At 38.7% G+C, this 18,938-nt stretch overlaps 1 protein-coding gene across 2 annotated transcripts in view; it reads left to right on the top strand.

Annotated features, from left to right (window-relative positions):
• PDGFC (platelet derived growth factor C) overlaps positions 1-18,938 on the top strand; it is a 134,408-nt gene that overhangs the window by 69,549 nt on the left and 45,921 nt on the right. The window contains exons 2-3 of one of the 2 annotated variants that reach the window (XM_075421616.1): positions 8,208-8,403; positions 9,774-9,839. In XM_075421616.1, the coding sequence (XP_075277731.1) occupies positions 8,208-8,403; positions 9,774-9,839 (262 nt within the window). The remainder of the gene's footprint in view (positions 1-8,207; positions 8,404-9,773; positions 9,840-18,938) is intronic. The other variant, XM_075421617.1, reaches the window with a different exon arrangement.

The following is an 18,938-nucleotide window of genomic DNA, read 5'->3' as shown; positions in this document are numbered from 1 at the left end:
TCATGCTGCTGATAAGTGGAGGTCAGGTATTTAAGCTGATTATGTCTGCTGTCTGCCCTTGATACTATTGATCATGGAGCTGTTCGCTATCCGCCAACCCTTGAAAAGACAGGGGGAGTGATTCACACAGAATGGTGTTTTTTTCCTTTTCTTTTCCTCTCTCTCCTCTACTTACCACTCTTTCTCCCTCCATCCCTCCCCCTTTAGGAACTAAAACAATAGTTCGAGTTGTTACACATTTTGTTGTAGCTTTTTTTTGTCATCACAGTTCCAAATACTACTTCGGCATTTAGAGACCATACTGTAAATGAATTGTAAATTATATGAAGTGTAGAAAAATATGGCTTCAAACAGCTGTTCTTTTGTTGTGAGTACAAGGGGTATTTTTATTTCTATGTCTTTCATCCTGGCTGGTGAACTTTGAATGATTCTTCTACTGTATCTAATACAGTAATAGCATATAGATGATTGTCAAATGCCCAGCTGTTATCCAAACCATATATGACTACTGAAAAATAGAGAATAAGAGTTACTCGTCTTTTGAAGAATATTTCTTCAGAAAATAGCATTAATAATTAGAAGTTTGTGCATTGGTGATAGACTGATCTGTTTTCTTCTTACGAAGTACAGATGTGTAATCAGACTAGCTTCTTGGTGTTTTATTCTGCCTGTATTTGGCAAGGAGATTCCTTTATATCCAGTCTGTAATCTTTTAAATATATGTGCTCTTACAGTTACTAATGGTTTTGCATTTGTGTATAGCAGTGCACTTACAAATAATTCTGTTCTTACTGGAATAAACTATAATATAGTGCCTATAAAGCTTCCATAGGACTTCTTGCTGGAAATGTTACATCCTTACCTCTTCAGTTGCACCTCTGGCACGACTCATGATTGTGGATTAATTCATTAAATATCTAAATAGTTTTGGCTGGGGGACGAGGCCAGAATTTTCTTTGCTGAAATGATGCCTTTTTTGTCTGAGATGACTCGGTTCACTCAACCTAGCAGTTCAATGGAAGAGGACAGAGATAGGGAGCAGTCCTTAACTACAGTCTGTATGTTATGTGATGGCTACTCACAGTATAATATTGTTGTTAGGGAAAAAATTGAGGCAAGAACAAATGTGCAAAAAATGTTATCAAAAGGACCAGCTTAAAATTTGTTTTCTCCATAAGAGAAAAGGAGGACATTGTTGCAGTAAGTTTAACTGCTAATTGTTGTATTGCAAAGCTCTTTGGTAATTTTTGAATGAGTGGTATGTTATATTTATTTTATGAATATGCAGCATTCTAATAATCCTATTTATTTCAGGACAATTTTTGGCCCTTGAGTGAAAAAAGTGGATAATATTATATTAGTCCATTGTAAAATAATTATTCCAACAGTTTTATGTATTTAATATAGATGGAATTCCTTTTATATTCAAGTCAGCAGGAGCTTTAATATTGATTCCAGTGCAGCCAAGACTTTACCTGTGGACATTGAAATAAATGCTTATTGAAACACTCTAGAATAATTAGATCTCAGAGCATGTGATAACACCAAAAAGTTACCTCATCTAACATTTAGCAAAAGGAATTCTTTATCTTGGCTAAAATGTAGTATTTATCTAGTTTTAAAAGGCATTGAGAAGCTCAGGACCAAAACTGCCTTCCAAAAGAGTTTGGTCTGAAAACAGATCTCAATAGAGGTTACTTTTATTGCTAGAAGATTTACCATGCACAAAAAACCCTGTTTAATTGTCATCTTCTTCTTTGAGCAGGAGCCAGAGTACTAGCCAAAGGGCTGGCAGAATACTTGAAGGTTGTAAAATAGACACTTGTAAAGTAAAAGTATAAACTCATTTTTGTTTCTTGATTCAGTTTGGAATCAAAAAAGGTTTGTTAGTGTATGATTAGTCATGATTGTCTTCTGCAAGACGTTAAGTCATGCAGCTGTTTGGAAACTTTGTTACATCTGTTACTACAGTTCCATGCTCTGTTCTCCAATGAGAACTTCTTTTTTTTCCTTTTCTTTTTTTTCCTATTGTCCTTCCCTGTTGGGCCAACTGCCAAAACTGAGGGTTCCTGAAGATCGATTAGAAAGCATTTGCTTCTCTGCTCACTTCATCTGTGTGCAGTCCTTCACACGTTCTTCACATAGTTTCAGCAGAAAGACCTTTAGCCAGCAGTTAAATAGTGTATGATATCTAGTGCCTAAGGTAACAGTACGAGTTTGAACTCAAAATAGTAACTGAAGAAGAAAGGAGTAGGTAGGATTTAAAAAACAAAATACACTTTCCTGCACATTCATCTCAAGTTGTGTGAACTGGAATTTTTTTACATGCCTTTTCAAGTGTGTGAGGTAAGTATGTGTCAGAGGGAGGAGTAATCTAAACAAGATGTAATATTTCTTCTACATGTTTCTAATTTGTTACTTTACAGCCATATATTACTTTATCTGTTGTATTTGTTATGTTTGCTAATTTAGGTAACAAGTACCTGTGTGAATTAGCAGATTTCTAGTTAGAAGTTGAATTTATCATGCTGCAATAGCTGACAGGTCATATGTATATAGTATGTGTACTATGGATATGTGCACTTCTCTCTATATTATTTCTTGCTAATACCTGAAGAATCACAACAAGATTTCAAATAGGTAGCTATATGAAAGCATAGAAGCAACTCAAAATGGAAAATCCACAGAAGGCTATATGGGTCTGAGAGATTTAACCCAGAAAAGCCACAAACCATACCACTTAGGAAAGCTATCTTAAGAGATACAGCAAGCCAGTATGAAGTTCTCTTTGCTCACTACTTGAAAAGTTGATGGTGAAAACAAGCCCTGTGTGTTTCAAAAGCATTTCTTGTGGTACTTCGGGCCAAATGGTTCGGAAGAACAGACTTGCTTGTCAGGTAGGTTGGAAATCAGCTGGACTGCCAGGCTTGAAGGCTCAGTGGCTAGTTGGTGGCAGAGAGTGAGTGAAGGATGAGGAGGCTGGGCTTGATGAGAAGCTACTGGAGAGAGTCCAGTGGAGGGCTACGAGGATGGTGAGGTGACTGGAACATCTCTCCTAAGAGGAGAGGCTGAGGGAGCTGGGCTTGTTCAGCCTGAAGAAGAGAAGGCTGCGAGGGGACCTTATAAATGCTTACAAGTATCTGAAGGGTGAGTGTCAGGAGGATGGAGCCAAACTCTTTTCAGTAGTGCCCAGCGACAGGACAAGGGGCGATGGGCACAAACTGAAGCACAGGAAGTTCCGTCTGAACATGAGGAAGAACTTCTTCCCTCTGAGGGTGTCGGAGCACTGGAACAGGCTGCCCAGGGAGGTGGTGGAGTCTCCTTCTCTGGAGGTATTCAGGACACGCCTGGACAAGGTCCTGTGCAGCCTGCTGTAGTTGACCCTGCTTCGGCAGAGGGATTGGACTAGATGACCCACAGAGGTCCCTTCCAACCCCTAACATTCTGTGATTCTGTGATTGTTTATTCTGGGGAAGAGAAAGTTGTGGGGCATGTTTCTAGCAGGCCACCAATTGCCTGAAGAGCAGTCGCAAGGGTGACCAAGTTAAACTCTTCCTGGTAGGGGCACAGAGCGTAAAAATACAGCAAACCTTGAAAAACCCATGGCTAGAAATTGCAGCTTGAGAGGTTCAGATTGGACATGAGGAAAGACATCTTGCCTCGGGAGACAGTACAGCACCAAAACAGGTTATCCCAAGGCCCTGCAGAGTTCCCATCCGTGGGGGGTTTGAACGTTTGCTGGAAAATGCCAACCCTGAAAGGGGTGACCTGCTCTGGTGTGAGCAGGAACTGTAACTCAAGCAGCAGCTGGGGCTGGAGGTCTCCAGAGGTCCCTTCAAAGCAGCATTTGTATGATTTTGAGTGGCTTTGCCCCGATACCCATTTTACATATGAACAATATCAACAGAGCTATTTGTCTTCCATTTTCTGCCAGGAACAGACCATTTTCCAGCTTTTCCTTTGTACCCAGCAAGAGAGTTAAACACCATTTTGACTTTTACATGCAGATAATAGCTAAGAAGTGCCTGGAGGCAACTGAAACAGAGGACAGAAGGAGGTACCCCTGTGTGCCTTGAGTGAGTACTTTTGAAAGTAGCCTTACCCCTTTTTAAAAGTCTGGTGAAAGAGGAATAAATGGCATGTTATATTACATTTCAAAGAATTTCTTCCACAAAGTCTTGGATTCTGTACATATGTGGAGCATTGTAAAACTTATATGGGAATGTTGTCAGGAAATCCTTTTGATTACTTCAATTAAAAAGAACGCCTTCCCTCTGAAGTTTTGTGGTAACCAACAAGTAGTTACAGTCATCTTTTGATTCTGAGCTTTAAGGCAGAGGACTCGCACATACGGCAACATTACTATATATCTGAAAAAGCTCTAATATTAGTCCGTAAGTATTTAGAGTTGAAACTTTTTTTTATGTTTCAGTTTGTGGGTTTTTGTTTGCTTTTTTTTTAAACAGTGATAGCCAAACACGAGCTAATGCTGTTTCTGAAGGCCTAAAAGTTGATTTTCTTAATTAAGGGCTATTGAATGAAGTTAACCAAATAATATATTAACAGTGCATGATTAGCAGTACTCTCATATATTGTCCTGTTGTGAAATTAGAGTAGGTTTAGCAAAAAGTTCTAAAAATGGATTTCACCAGTACTGTGTGACCTCTTAAGTGAATCAGCCTTTCAAGTGAATCAGTGCCAAGGCCGTTTACTCCACCCGCAGTGCTCCCCTCTCCTTCGGCAGCTCCTCGCCTGTCTCCTGAGCTGCATTTGATTCGTCAGAGTTTTACACATGACCCTCGCTAAAATGTAGTGATTACGATGTACTAAGGAAGAGGTATTTGCTATATTTAAAAAGTGTCAGCGCTGATCTTTGTGAAATGTGTTGTGCCCATGGGGGAAGAGACCTACTTTGAAGTAGGCAGGAATGAGCTTGTCTAGTCGGTGGGTTTAATTTGAGTTTACAGTGGCATCTGCTGATCTGTGTGGTGATACCGTGGTTTTTCATCTGCGTTACCACATCAGCGGAAGGGTTAGGCACTGCCGTGCTTTCAGAATGCCTGGAATCTTGTAATTTTCAGGGGCAGACGTTCTACACTGATAGATATATAAATCTGGTGATAGCATCTTGTACCACATCAAAGACATTTGCGGCGACTCATTCTTCAACTTCAGGCTCTGTTAAGTGTGTGCTGTCCTTTCTTAAGAAGTATAACCGTGTCGTATCCCTAGTTTAGGGATTCTTCCCACCTAGTGTGCCCTGTTTCCAGGACTTTCTCCTGCAGGTGATCTCAGTTGCCCATCTTCTGATCAAGCTTTTTGCTGAAGATGCAAATACATTGGTTTGATCCTTGTCTGTCCCAGTTTCCCTTGCATGGTGTCATTGCCCCCTGGCCGAGATGGTGCCTTGCCTGCCTCGCTCCTTGCCTAAACTGATTTTTCAGGGCTGTTCAGTGCTGTCTGTACTGTAATAATCTTTTTGTTTTCCTTCTACATTTTTCTGGGGGGGAAAGTTGAGGCTGGATGTTTGTTAATAGAAACAATGCTTTGGAGTTAGACAGCTGACCACTGTAAATCTGACTGAGCTTGTTATTCCCTTTAAAGTGTAACTTGGACTGATTTATCACTAAAAATAAAGCCAGGAATTACAAAGTCATTCCACAAAGAATAGCGACTATAGTCTCGTCTCAGGCACATTCAGGTAGCTGTGCTCTTCCCACAGTTTACTCAAAAGAAGTTTGTGACAACATGCATGAACTCAGTAGGAAGAGGCTAGCTTTTTGAGGTACAGTGGTACAATTTATGTAGAATGGATAAAAAGGAATATTGCAGCTTATCTGAAGACAAATAACAATCTTTATTCTCCAGTGAGAGCAATTACTTCCCTTTGTAGTCATACAAAATAATTCTTTTGTAAGGAAAGAAATTCCACTGTGTGAGAGCAAATATTTGAAATGGAGCAAGTGATGTGTGTGGGAATTCGATATGCTCATGGAACACTGTTGTGTGCTAAAGTAAATAGGTATTTTTTCTACAAATGGAGGAGCTGAAGGTACTGGACATGCTGCAACTTCTGTTAACTAAATTGCCACATGCCTTTTCTTTCCTTTGCCCCTTTATAATTGACTTCTCATTTGATATGCCTGGGCTATTTACAATCCTTACTTGCAGTGCTATTGTTATTGTCCTGATGATACAAAAGAAAACACTTTCTCAAGATGTTGTGAAATATAACATGGTTTGCAATCCTGTGTATGCCTTTAAAGATGAAACGAACCACTGAATACAGTGTCGTCAGACACCACGCTTTGGCATGTTTGTCTGAAATGGTGGTCTTTTGCATACTTTGGAAATAGCACTCTGGTGTACTAATCTCTGGGAAAGTCATTTTTGTTATTGTTGGCTCCTGTGTTTAGCGTGCAGCTCTCAGCTGACATACTATACATTATAGAAAAATGCTTGTGACTCAGCTAACAAAAACTCAATCAAGAGTCTAAATTAAGAATGCCTTTTTTGTGTGTGTTTTTTTTTTTTTCTTATTGCAGCGTGCTGTCCTCTCTTATTTATACACAAGACGGTCAGTGTTCCGCAACTGTGTGTGGATGCTGGCAACACCACCCTCCATCAGTTTTATATAAGCAGCAATTCCACTTAAAAGAAAATTTACCATTTTCATACCACAAGTAGAAGGCACAAGTCCATCAGAATGGAAGGGAAAAGTCTGTCAGACTTTAAATTATGTTTAAGTAAAGATTAATTCTTTTAAAATAGCAATGCTGTTTCTGTGGCCTTCTTTTCTTGCACTACATTCATTTAGCTGTCAGCCTTTACATGTAGCTATAATAAGGTACAATTGCATTGCATGTTTTCATTGTAGACTGAAGCAGATATGTCTTACATAGCTTCAAATGAATGTTCATCATAATGCTGGTTAGAAAACAATCAGAAAAATAAGATAAAAAGTGTAACTGCAAGAGACAATGAATAGCTGAAGACAAAATAATTTTAAGAACTCTCCAGTACAAAACTACAAACTTATTTTGTTACTAAAGTTATTAATAGGTAACTGAGAATCCTGTGATTTACTGACCAAAATGTCAAACCTGACTGTATACAGGGTTTTAAAAAAAGCCAAGGATAATAAAAGTCATGTGTTATAGCCAAAGGAAGATGTTTTCATTTGATGTGCAGAATTAAATTTTATAGTTTAGAGATCTCATCATTGTATGTCAACAATGTTAAAATGTATCCAGAATAGGTCAGTGCCTGGTTTTTGCAGCTATATAGCCAATATGAGCTGATTCCAGCTGCTGAATGCGAATGCCTGGGAATATTGGGCTTTCTTGAGTTACTGTGAAGAGTTGTTGGGGCTCTGAAAGGCACAGCCGCTGCTCACCGGAAGTGTCCTTTCCTTCTGGTAACTCCTCACGGTTATGAATTCATACCCTGAAGAGGTCTTTCCACTAGTTTCAGTGTTACTGTGTGCTGTAAAAATCAAATACAGTTGGCTTATTTCTTTTGAAGTAATTTGCTGCCACATTGTAAAACATTCATTTAATTTTACATGTGGTTAGTCTAACAATGCTGTGAAGAATTTTGAGGAATGCCCTCAACTGAGGTTTGTCAGTAATTAGCCTCATTTCTTACACTTGGTGACTTTCCCAAGTTTCCCAAGCATGTCCCAGTTTCATTCCTGTATTGGGATGACTTTTTTCTGATACAACCCTCAGGAAGGAGGCAGCCATCAAAATCCTTATCAGTAGGCTTAAGGATGGTCTTAATTAACAAAAGACAAATTTAAACCATCCCTTCTGTGGTCAGCATGAGCAGCGCTCTCACTGTACCCTCGTGTGATCTCTGTGCAATCTCCAGTAGTAAAGAACCGAAACCCTCAGCAGCCTGCATCATGTAGCCCCACTGGGCTGCTGTGAGGAGTCCAGTTTTGAATTCAAGTGTTTGCAGTCACATTTCTCTTCCCTCCACTTTAAATTCTGTTCTGTTTTCTGAACAGCACCTGGAACTTGGTTTTAAATAAATTTTTGCCAGCAAAGTAATACTGTTGTTACTGTATAGATTTTCCAAGCAGAAAGTCCTTGCAAGATGAAGAAAGGCAAACAAACCAGAAGTGTCTTTATCTGTGCGTACTATACAAACATTTTAGGAGGAGAAATGAGTATTGATGCATCTGTTTTCTCTCTTTACTATAGGCGTGCAGGATCCTCAGCATGAGAAGATAATTACTGTGACTACTAATGGAAGTATTCACAGCCCCAAGTTTCCACACACATACCCGCGCAATACTGTACTAGTGTGGAGATTAGTAGCAGTAGATGAAAATGTATGGATACAGCTTACTTTTGATGAAAGATTTGGGCTTGAGGACCCAGAAGATGACATTTGCAAGTAAGTCACTTTTCCTTTACCTTAGAAGAATCTGAAGGGAAGTGCGGGGTATGCAACAAATGTGTTGCTTGAGTTTTGCAAAAATATGACACCTGCATGTCAATATATTTATAAACTGCATCTTTCAACGTATTAGCTTATGATTTGCTTTTGCAGTGTTAGAGAAGGATTTCATTCTTGAAAGCTTTGGGGTGCCCCCATTTTCGTTCTGCCTTCGGTATCTGGGTCACAGGTATATTGTGATACAAAAATGTGAAATATTTAATCTCTCTCAAATAAAGGTTTTGACATCTGGGAAAATATTCGTGACAGAATGCCAGAGGAATGAATGTCTAAATTTACAGAGAAAATTTGGGTAAGCAGGTTACCTGAAGTGGAATTCAGGTCACAACACAAAGTACAACATCCCCGTTCAAAAAAACCCCGCCTTGCTGCGCAATATTTTAGTGGCTTTTAATGGTCAAGCTCTCAGTTTTCTATGAAAAGTAGCACTTACAATATTTCACGAATTGGCATTCTTCAGTGGTATTGCTTTTTTCCCCGACTTCAGTAAGTATTCTGCCGGCTCAGCCACTGGCACATGTTTCTGTAGGACCTCTGGAATCTGTATTTCCTTCCTGTGATTTCGCAGCCGAAAGCTTCGTAGCTTGGGTGAGAAACAACCATGACATAATGGACATCAGGATGGATATCATTCTGAACCAAGCCATCTGATCATGTTTTGGGTATTTTGTGAGGCAGTAGAGGCTGATGTTATACATGCTACTGTGGGTGGGTGAAAGGGGAGGGTTCCTAAACTCTTGTATCCTGTATCTGTCTGCCATCATAGCAACACATCGTAAAAAAAACCCCAGTGTGTGAATAGCAGTACCTTGTCTGAGCTCTTTTCAGTAACTTAAGTAACAGATAAAATATGTCATTTGAATGGCATATCCTCCTTTTGATGTGTTCCTGGAGAGGTAGTTCACACAAGGTTTTTCTTTCAGTTGAGTTTTTTTGTCTTGTTTTTCTGTTCGGGATTTTGTTTTTGAGTACCTTGTATACACATTTGACTTGATTCTTGCTTTCAGTTTTTCTAATTAACTGATATTTGGTTGGTTTATATCTTGTATCAACTTTTGATAACAGATTTTAATTTCTTAGAGGTTACTTTTGCATTTATCCTTAATTTGGGAGCTGAGGTTCGTAATGGTTGGACAGAGATCTTTCATAATTCTGAAGGGAGTAATTGCCAAGGCCTTGTCAAATATAATTAAAATACGAAGTACTATAAGCATACGTTTACTCAAATGAGTGCACTCCCTTTGCACAATAACTCTTTTCTTTAAATGAAAACTTAGCTTGCTTTTTCTTTTCTTTGCATATGGCAGAGTGAAGTGGCAAGTGAAAGGAAATCCAGGTAGGGTGACTCATTCGTCCACTTGCAAAGAAAAAAAGTAAGATAAGTTAAAATATTTTTAATATTATAACTAGTATTTTAATGGGAGTACATTTATTTTAAGTAAACAATGTGCTGAATACAAAAGTACTGGTCAAATTAAGAAACAGTAATAAATTGCTCATAATCTTAGTTGTAATCTTATCATGCTCGTATTTGTGCAGGGATACCAGGAAGTTGTATGAATGCAATTCCTGATACGTGCACTTTGGAGCACACACTGGGCTTTGTGGCTTGGAAGATATGACCCTCTGAAAGAGAGAGTTATATTGTTGTTTTTAACCAAAAGAAAAAAACATGAAAACATTCGTATGTCCTATGAAATTCAAATTCGGTAACAAACTCAGTAGAGAAAGTGTACCTTGTTTGATGTCAAGGGAGTGTAACTTATTGACAAGTTGAGGAAATAACTAAAACACAGAGAGTTTAACTATGTAAAACAATTCTACACAGGTCAAGTAAGTTACTAGTTATCACAGTAATATCTCTTTATAAGTAATGTGTTGTATTTCTTATCTCTTGTTGTTCCTAATAAAATTATTTAATCTTTTTCCAGTACTTTCTATAGAAAAGCTAAGGCTTTTTATTGACTACATGCCATACTACTTAATATTCCACTGTGTTTCTGCCATCTTGAAACACACAAGTCAATATTGTTGCTGTAGAGTACTCAACAGCTGCTCCGAAGGCAAGCTTATGTGACAAAGGACAGAACAAAATATGACATGACATTTAATGTGTTATAACTCCCTGCCTTACAGTGACCTGATCATTTACTTCTGACCTGTGACTGAAACTAGGTAAAAACTGCAGCCCAGTAACGCTAGACTTTCTATGCAACAGTGTACAGTTTGTACCAGGATATCTTCCTCCCCCTTCTGCAGGGTAGGAGAGGACCTCATGAGTTTACCTACAGTCGTCATTGTCACAGTTTTCAGTTGCTCTACCTGCTTCTTAAGATGCACGTTCTGTGCCACGCCAGAGCTTTCTGTGTTGTCACTGTAGGCTGTAATGCCTTGTAGTGCCCGCCCACTGGGCCAATGAGAGAATCTTCTGGAGTATGTTAGTTTAAGATAATTAGCAGCTTTTAAATCTCGTAATAATTCAAATATTACTCACACATGGGAAAAAAAAAACAAAAACATATCCGGCTATATATGACTTATTTGCTTAACATAGTTCTGTAACAGGAGAACAATAGTAGCGGTGCGTGAGAAAAATCCTAGGTGAATCCTGAAGCTGTGGCAAGTTTTTGCCTGTATCTAGCTGACCTCACCTCCACGCTTGCATTTCTCCAAACTCAATTCTGACATTTCAAGCTATTCTGTGAGATTTAAAGATACATTGAAGGTACCAGTCTAGTCTCCACTTTAAATACTTTCCTGAATCTGAATCAGAGTGATCCTGCATGTCTTTTTTTCCATTATGTTTTTACCTGAAATTCAACTTACAGTATTTACTAAGTAGAGCATTTGTATTACAGCATATTCTACGTGTATGAGCAGCCATCCTGACCCAGCCTCACCTGGAACAGCATTAACATGCATAGCCCTAATTGTTGTGCTAATTCTCACTGGTCTTAGAGCATGACTGCTGTGTTCTGTATGTTTTGGAAACAAAGTTTAAATTATAGGGTTTTTTAGAATAAACTTCTGATATTTTGTCTATATTTCTCCAGGTGATTTTTGTCCCAGCTTTACAATTGTGATGTGCTTGAAATTTCTGCAGTTCATCTCTGCATTGCTTAAAAATCAGATAATGATTTTTTTAACAGTAGTTCTACTTCTTCTGCACTTTCTAGGGGCAAAATGTTTAGAATCCTACTCTGTCCTTTCCAAAGTGAACACAAACTCCAATTTACATGGAAACTAGATCCATGCATGTATCTCAGAAGAGATTTAGGTTATTCAGTTGTTAATAAGAGTATATAAATCTCTGCAATATTGCAGTAATTTTAATCTTGTATGCTTTGTTTGCATTCAGTTATGACTTGAGAAAGAAAAAAGTTAGGAAAAAAATTTCCCCTGGCAAACCAAACAAACAAAAAAGAAGGATGCAGTCTCCTGGCTACTTTGTGCACTACTGTTCAGATGATAGAACCGGCAGTGAATTTTCCTTACATTAGGGAATTTGTAGCTAACAAAGGCATAGTGGATCTATGTTCTGTATGCTCACCCTTTCTGATGAAGAAAAGAATCAGCTTTTTTTCTGCTGGTATGACAGATCATTATTTTCATGATGCTAGCCCCTCAATTTTGTTTTAATCACAAGGACATTAGAATTCTGTGCCTGACAGCTCCTATCATCGGGGAGATACCACAACTCTCCTTGACCAGGATGGACTGATTTTTCCTGGTTGTCCAAAATTGTTGCGTTCCGTCTTCGAGAACATGCAGTGAGAAAAGCTTTGGGATAAACTCCTCTGTGACAGGAAGACACAGATGTATCTTTCTTCCAGGAAGAACATGGAAGCTACAGTTGCCTTTAACAGGCAGTCTGATGTTGTGAGTAGGTTGTACACTGGAGCATTACAACACAAGGCTGCTGCAGGACGAAGAAAAAAAATACTCTTTCTGACATTAGTAACGTGTGCCAAACTCGCTCTCACCCTGTGCATAGAATGCGTTTAATTTTTCATCTTAGTGGTAGTTGCAGCTGTTGTTTCTAATCAGCAGATGATTGCAGTCTGTTTGACTTCTATTATATATAATAAAATATAGAAATATGTCACAAATCCAAAGTGCAATTACTGTAGATAAGATGATAAGGATAAAATACATGAGTACAAGAATGTGGACCCAAGCCATAGTTGAATAATAGATGCCATTTGACCATCATCTTCATTTTAGGATAGCTATACTCTTTTCTGACCTCCTTCAGTCCTCTAATAGTTTGAAGTATGAACTATGATCTGTTTTGCATGGGATTTTTTGGGGGGCAGGGCTTTTAGCAGCTGCATATGTGAATCTGTTCACGTAGTTATATAAATGAAGCATTTACCTATAATGTTTTGAAAGAATTCCCAAAGCTTGTCTAGTTAATATATGCAGTATGTACAACATTCGACTGAAATAAGTTAGTTCAGCTGAAGGCAGCTGTCAGCGCTAACATGGAGTAAAATCTATATGAGTAGTACTGTGAGGTTTTTTTTTCTTCTTAACATCACATTAAATACCTAACTCTTAATACTGGGAATGTTCTTCCTCTGAGGGTTCTTAGGATGATGCTTTATGATACAGAGGCACATGCGTTAAATTCACTACCTCCCTTTTCCCTAATGTTTCTGTGAGCTACTTGCCTTCATTTCAGGTTTGTTGTGACTGAACTCTGCCCGAATTACTCCCTTCCATTCAGGGAACATCAAGGTTCTGTGGTAGAAACCATAATCCAACCAGCTTCAACAGTCATATGTGTTCCTAGTGAACGTATCATTAGGAAATTGCTGACAAGGGTTAAAAAATTAGAATTGGCTCATTCTGACAAGACTGAAACAAGTGTATTAAGAACAAACATACAGATGCTGTCTTTAGTCAGTAGCTATGAAGAAGGATAATATTTGCTTAGCTGTCTTTTTTTTTTTTACATAAATTGTGTCAAATGCATACTACGCAGTGATAAGTTATGGTAAACACAATAAAAAGGCTAAACATTTTGTTATGTAATTTTCTAAAGAGACCTTTTTGTGTAATATAAGACACAATGAGTAACTTGCACCACATGGAGCTCCCTTTCCTGTAATTACTACAAATCTGTACATCTAGCATGTGACATAAAATATGGATGCATTACTGCAACTCCTAAGTGCTTCAGTGATAAAGAGGACAGATATTTCACTTCTGTTTGGTCCCTTATCATGGAAGCACCTTGTGGCATCAACAGAGCACATGCATGAAAGATTAATTTCAGCATCTTTTTCTTCTAGAAAGATGAAATTCCTTTCCCCTACCCGGGGGGGAAGAAATAAATATATATATATATATATATAGTTTTGCCTTGACTGCATTATAGAGACAATATTGATATATGTGCGAAGAACATACTAATATCAAGCATAGATTCAGGAAAAAATAGAAATCTTCACATGAAGTATTAATCCTGGGGCTTTTGAGGGCAGAGAGTTCCTCATCAAGGTCTAGTTCCCAATAAAATTGTTTTCCGGACAACTGATGGGCTGTCCTTGCTGTCAGACAGTCTTAAATACTTCTGGTGGACTGTGATTACAGAGGGTGAAGTTATCTCTTGGGTAAGTACAAAGTTCAAGTTGGCTTTGAATAACTGGACAAAGACCTTTAAATGAACTCTGTATTTAAAGGGGAACGGATGCAGACAATGTTCATGGCGACTCATGTCACTGAGTAGCTGGGCTGCTGGGATTTGTGCCTCTTTTTTTGCTCCCCCCCCCCCCCCCCGACAGTGTAGGGGTTGCTGCTGCCACCTCTATTTGAAAATTCAGAAAACAGTGAGGAGTGCCCCCAGATTTCTAAGGCTTCAAATTGGAAAAAAAATTAGCACCAAAAGCCACAGACTCTGAGAACAGAGATGAATGTTACAGTGAAGACCAGTCCTTAAAGCTCTTTTCTTACACCAGTTGCCTTAGAATTTCAGTGTGATCAGTTTTAGCCACCTGTCTTTTATGAGATACTATGCATGTAGGTGGGCTGAGCTCTGTTTAGGTGACTCTACATATCAGTGATATTTAAATGTTTCTTTCATCATTGGCTATAACTTCTTCAGCAAAAGTGAAGTCATACTAAAGTTAAAATTTATTCTAGCTCTGTTCTGTGAGTCAGATCCATTTGGGTAGGATTGATTCTGTTAATAGCTGGAATTAGAAAAAGGATATGAACTCTCATTCCTTAATAAACAATTTTTAATGTGGTTTTTTTTCCAACATATAAATTATTTGTTAATCATTTTTATTCAAAGTCTGAAAGGGGGTCTTATAATTTAAATGGCTGGGATGAGTTCTAGCATTTCAGTGCCTTAGATTAATCGAAGTACTGATAGGAAAGAATTATTATGAAATGGCTAATTTAAGCTGAAGTCCTTGGTAGCAAAACTTATGTTTTACCGCTGGCAAGAATGTGGCATTTTAGGAGCAGTGTGTAGAAAATGCCATAAAATTTGTGTTAAGGCAGCTAGTGGAGTAATTTCTTCTGGTGTTTGTGGAGTTGTTTTTTTTGTTTTTGATTTTTCAGTTGCTCAATCCATTTGCAAAGCAACTGAATACTGATACCGGTTCAAGAGATGTTTAAATGCTGACTGGGTTTAAATGGATGATGAGAGTGGGGGATGGGGATCAAAGTTTTTAAGAAGTTAGATTAATTTAAGGCCAGAGTCCTTTGTTTATGTAAAAATTATTCTTTTACATATAAAGAAAAAAGATTAGTACTACAAGGGTTCTTTCTTTCATGTGAGGTCAGATTTCAATTTAATGAATGCAGAAGAGTCCAATAGACTCATGCATCCTACTTTCTTATGTTTTGGAGAAAAAAAATAGTGATTTTTTGCATCAAGATAAGTAACTGGATCTGTTTCTTTAGTGTTCTGATTTTGTTGAAGAAAAGTGTCGTTCCTTGTATTTTTTTTTAATTTTATTTTTTTGAGAAAGCTCTTTCTTTTGGATTTTGCATGACTCCAGAAGAAAACTGACTCTTTGATTACCAAATGATTGACTAACTCATCTTTCAGCTGGTCCCATTCTGCTGGTTTAGCTACTGTCTATAGTTCACATTGTGGCAGGGGTGTGTGCTGTATCCAGAAGTATACACATTGCTTTGGGTTCTCCACTGCTTATTAGAAGTTGCTTAATACCATTCTCATGATAACAGTTTTGTAAATGTGACAAAGCAGATATGGCAGGCAGTAAAAGAAGATAAAAAATTAGAAAACCAAATGCAGTACAGTTATAACTGAGACTACTCGGTGACACACATTTCTTAAGCCTCAAAAAGAGTAAACTCAGATCTGCAGAAAGAGTTTGTAGCTGCAAAGTTGTACTCTGCCAGCAAATTGGTGTGCAACATAAGAAAGGGAAAGAGGAGGAGATGCTTCTCTGAGCAGAACGGGAGGACAGCATTGCCTACATGATGCAATCAGAAGGACATGCTGCACAAGCTTAGGGGCTGTCACTGCATTCTTGCACACCCTCTTCTCCCTCCTTTACAGTAAATCCAGCATTCATTTTTAGTGTCCACCGTTGCTAGAGGACACTGTAAGGGATATTATTTCACAAGTAATTTAAAATCTATTTTCACAGTGCAGAGGAGTGTTAGGAGAGTGGTTGCTGATGAGTGGGCAGTTGACATAATCCCTTAGGCCTTTTTCACACCAGAGACTACGCTCATTGACTTAAAACACATTTTAGGCTCTTTAAAATTCCTTCCTGGTCCTCTCGGTCTCAAGCAAGCTGTTTGAATAAAGTAAACTGTGTCCACAGTATCAAAATATTTTTGTAAATGATCCTAATCCTAATTTATTGCTTCTAAAATTGTTTCACATTACTGTAGTTGGCTGTGTTGCTAATGGTGTAGGCTGAAGTTATTTTCTTTGCAAATGACTGTGGCACTGCTGGGTCTTGCTCCTGGCTAGGGTGCTCTGGGGACAGTTGTTATTGATGGAGTTCCCCTGTTCCCGCCCCACTACTTACTGAAAGATAGAAGTAAATGTCTACTATAAGGGGGCACGAAGCCACTCTGGGAGCCATCACCACCTGAGCTCCAGGACAGAGACAGGCCCTGGAGCCACCCTTCTGGTGTGGCTTCTCTGAAGGCCTGATGCCAGGAGGAACGCAAGCTGCAGAGGCAGGCCCAGCAGCACAGGCTGAAGTTAGCCTGCCTGGGGTCTATATATTCCACTTTATGCATAGCATGCACTCCCTCACGGGTGTTTTCTGGTTACTGAAAGTCTAAGCACAGTTAAGCCCATAGGCTCACCATCAGGCTTGTAACCAGCTTTCTCCTGTTTAACCCAGAGGAACAGCGGGCATACCAACTGCACTATTCCTAGATAGGTAGTTGTGATTCTTTACCTCTTACGCAGCTTTTCTTTTTTCCCTTCCTCCACTTGTTCTCTCCTTTTCTCTCTCCCTCTCACTACATGCTGCAGTCGCTTCTTTATGTGTGTCATCAACATTTTAACAAAGTGTGTTGCTCGCATGAAACTGTAGTTAAATACCGTTACCAGCAAATATTGTCAGTCAGACAAATACGGTAACAGTCTCATCTGGCCCTTGGTACTGTTCCAGTAGGATAAATTAGCAGTGAAATGTAACGCAGTTTACATTGATCTGTCCTCATCTGAACATCAGGATATGTGAGAAGATGCATGTGCATGAGAAATTGCAAAAAGGAATGTTACTTATTAGAGAGAAGGTTAGATAATCACGTGGGAGTGTCCTAGGGGTTTTATAAGGTAAAATAAACAGATCTTTTACTTTTCTGACAGTAACGTGAGAACAGGGAGGCTGGTAAACTAGCAGCAATTATTAAGAAGTACTGTTTCAGACTAGCCTTTGATTCATATGCTGTAGCTGGATTAAAAATAGGTCTGCATAATTTTATAACAATTAATTTATAACTTGGTGAACTGAAGTGAAATGAGAGGAAACTCCTTACACTCTTTAGATGAAAACTAATCTCCTGCTAGGTTTGGGAACACATTTTTTTCTGCCTTCAGTTACATTATAGGGATTTTTCCCTTTCTGTTCCAGTAGCAATTACTAGCCTGTCCTGAAGCAGGATATTGGACTTTGTGACAAATGGTCTGTCCTGGGTTGGTGCTTGTGTAACAGCCAGGAGACCGTGTGTTACTGTATTGCTGAAGTAAAGAAACGAAAGTGTTTTCATTTAAATAAACATAGATAGAGTGCCAGTCTCCATTGAGGTGGGCAGGAGGGAGGGAAAAGGAAGAGGGGAAATTTGACCAGGCGTGTCATGCTGCTGTATCATCAGGGGGTGCTTGAGGGGAAGGGACACTGCCTGCACTGCCCTGGGCGAATCTTCACATGCGAAAAATGCCCTTTAGGAGTTTTTTTGGTTGTTCTTTTCTAAAATATGCTTTTAAATATTGTTAGGAGATTGCGGGGGGGGGGGGGATGATGACGAAGAACAGCAGTACTAGTGTGTAGCACAATAAGAACACTCTGTCCTATTACCATTTTTGTTACATGCACTATTATTTCAATTCATAACTTGTGCAGGATACTAAAGAAATCTGTGGTCAAATCATGCATGTAGCAGAAAGCAGACAGATTGGGGGTGAAATAGTACGAGAAAATGTTTCATGTAGATGCTATCCGTTTTCTAGTCCTTGGAAAAATAACCTTTCCAAGTGGTTTCTTAGTTTTGTGGAAAATCTTTTTTAGTCATTTCATATGGCTACAGGAGATTCTGTGGTCAAATAGGAAAAAGGTAAGCATAGCATAGTAACCCTGAGCCATGGAAACTCATGGAGACTTAATCCCCAACTTCTTCCTTTGCATTTTAAGATGAAGGCCAAAGTAAGTAAATGGGCTGGGGCATCACTTGCAAGCTGATTCACGTGTTAGTGTGTTTTTCCAAGCTCTCCGATTTTCCCAAATCCATCTTTGTCTTTATAGTAATAGTAGTGTTGACATGAAATTTCATGCACTTTTGTTTTTGTATCTCTGTTGTACTCATAACATGCCATTTTATAATCAAACTTAATCCTTATTTGAAGAGCTAAACACGTTTCTTATCCTGACTGGCACTGGGAATGTCTGCCATTCTTTGATACAAAGAAGATGAGTATAGGGAACATCTAAGAAATTCGGCAATTGGTCTTTTAAAAGGAGGAGTTTGGCAAACCATCTTCTTTCCTTCTTACCTCCACTCTTGATCTGCAGATTATAGTGTCTCTTTCTATAAGATTCTTATTCAAGTGCTTGAAATAATGTATCAGCAGAAGTTATACCAGTATAAATCAGTTTGTAGGACAGGCTATCTAGGACTGAATTCTCTGGTTCCTGTATTCCTGAAAATGCTTATTTACAGGCTTTATCCATATCGGTGGTTTAATATATGCTTAAATCATTACAAGGTTGCTGTCTGAATGTAGAATTGTTTTGTTTTAGAGC

The sequence above is a fragment of the Opisthocomus hoazin genome, chromosome 5 (assembly GCF_030867145.1).
Source record: "Opisthocomus hoazin isolate bOpiHoa1 chromosome 5, bOpiHoa1.hap1, whole genome shotgun sequence".
Taxonomy (NCBI): Eukaryota; Metazoa; Chordata; class Aves; order Opisthocomiformes; family Opisthocomidae; genus Opisthocomus; species Opisthocomus hoazin.
Note: the sequence above shows the minus strand (reverse complement) of the source record. Positions and strands in the feature narration are given on the sequence as shown.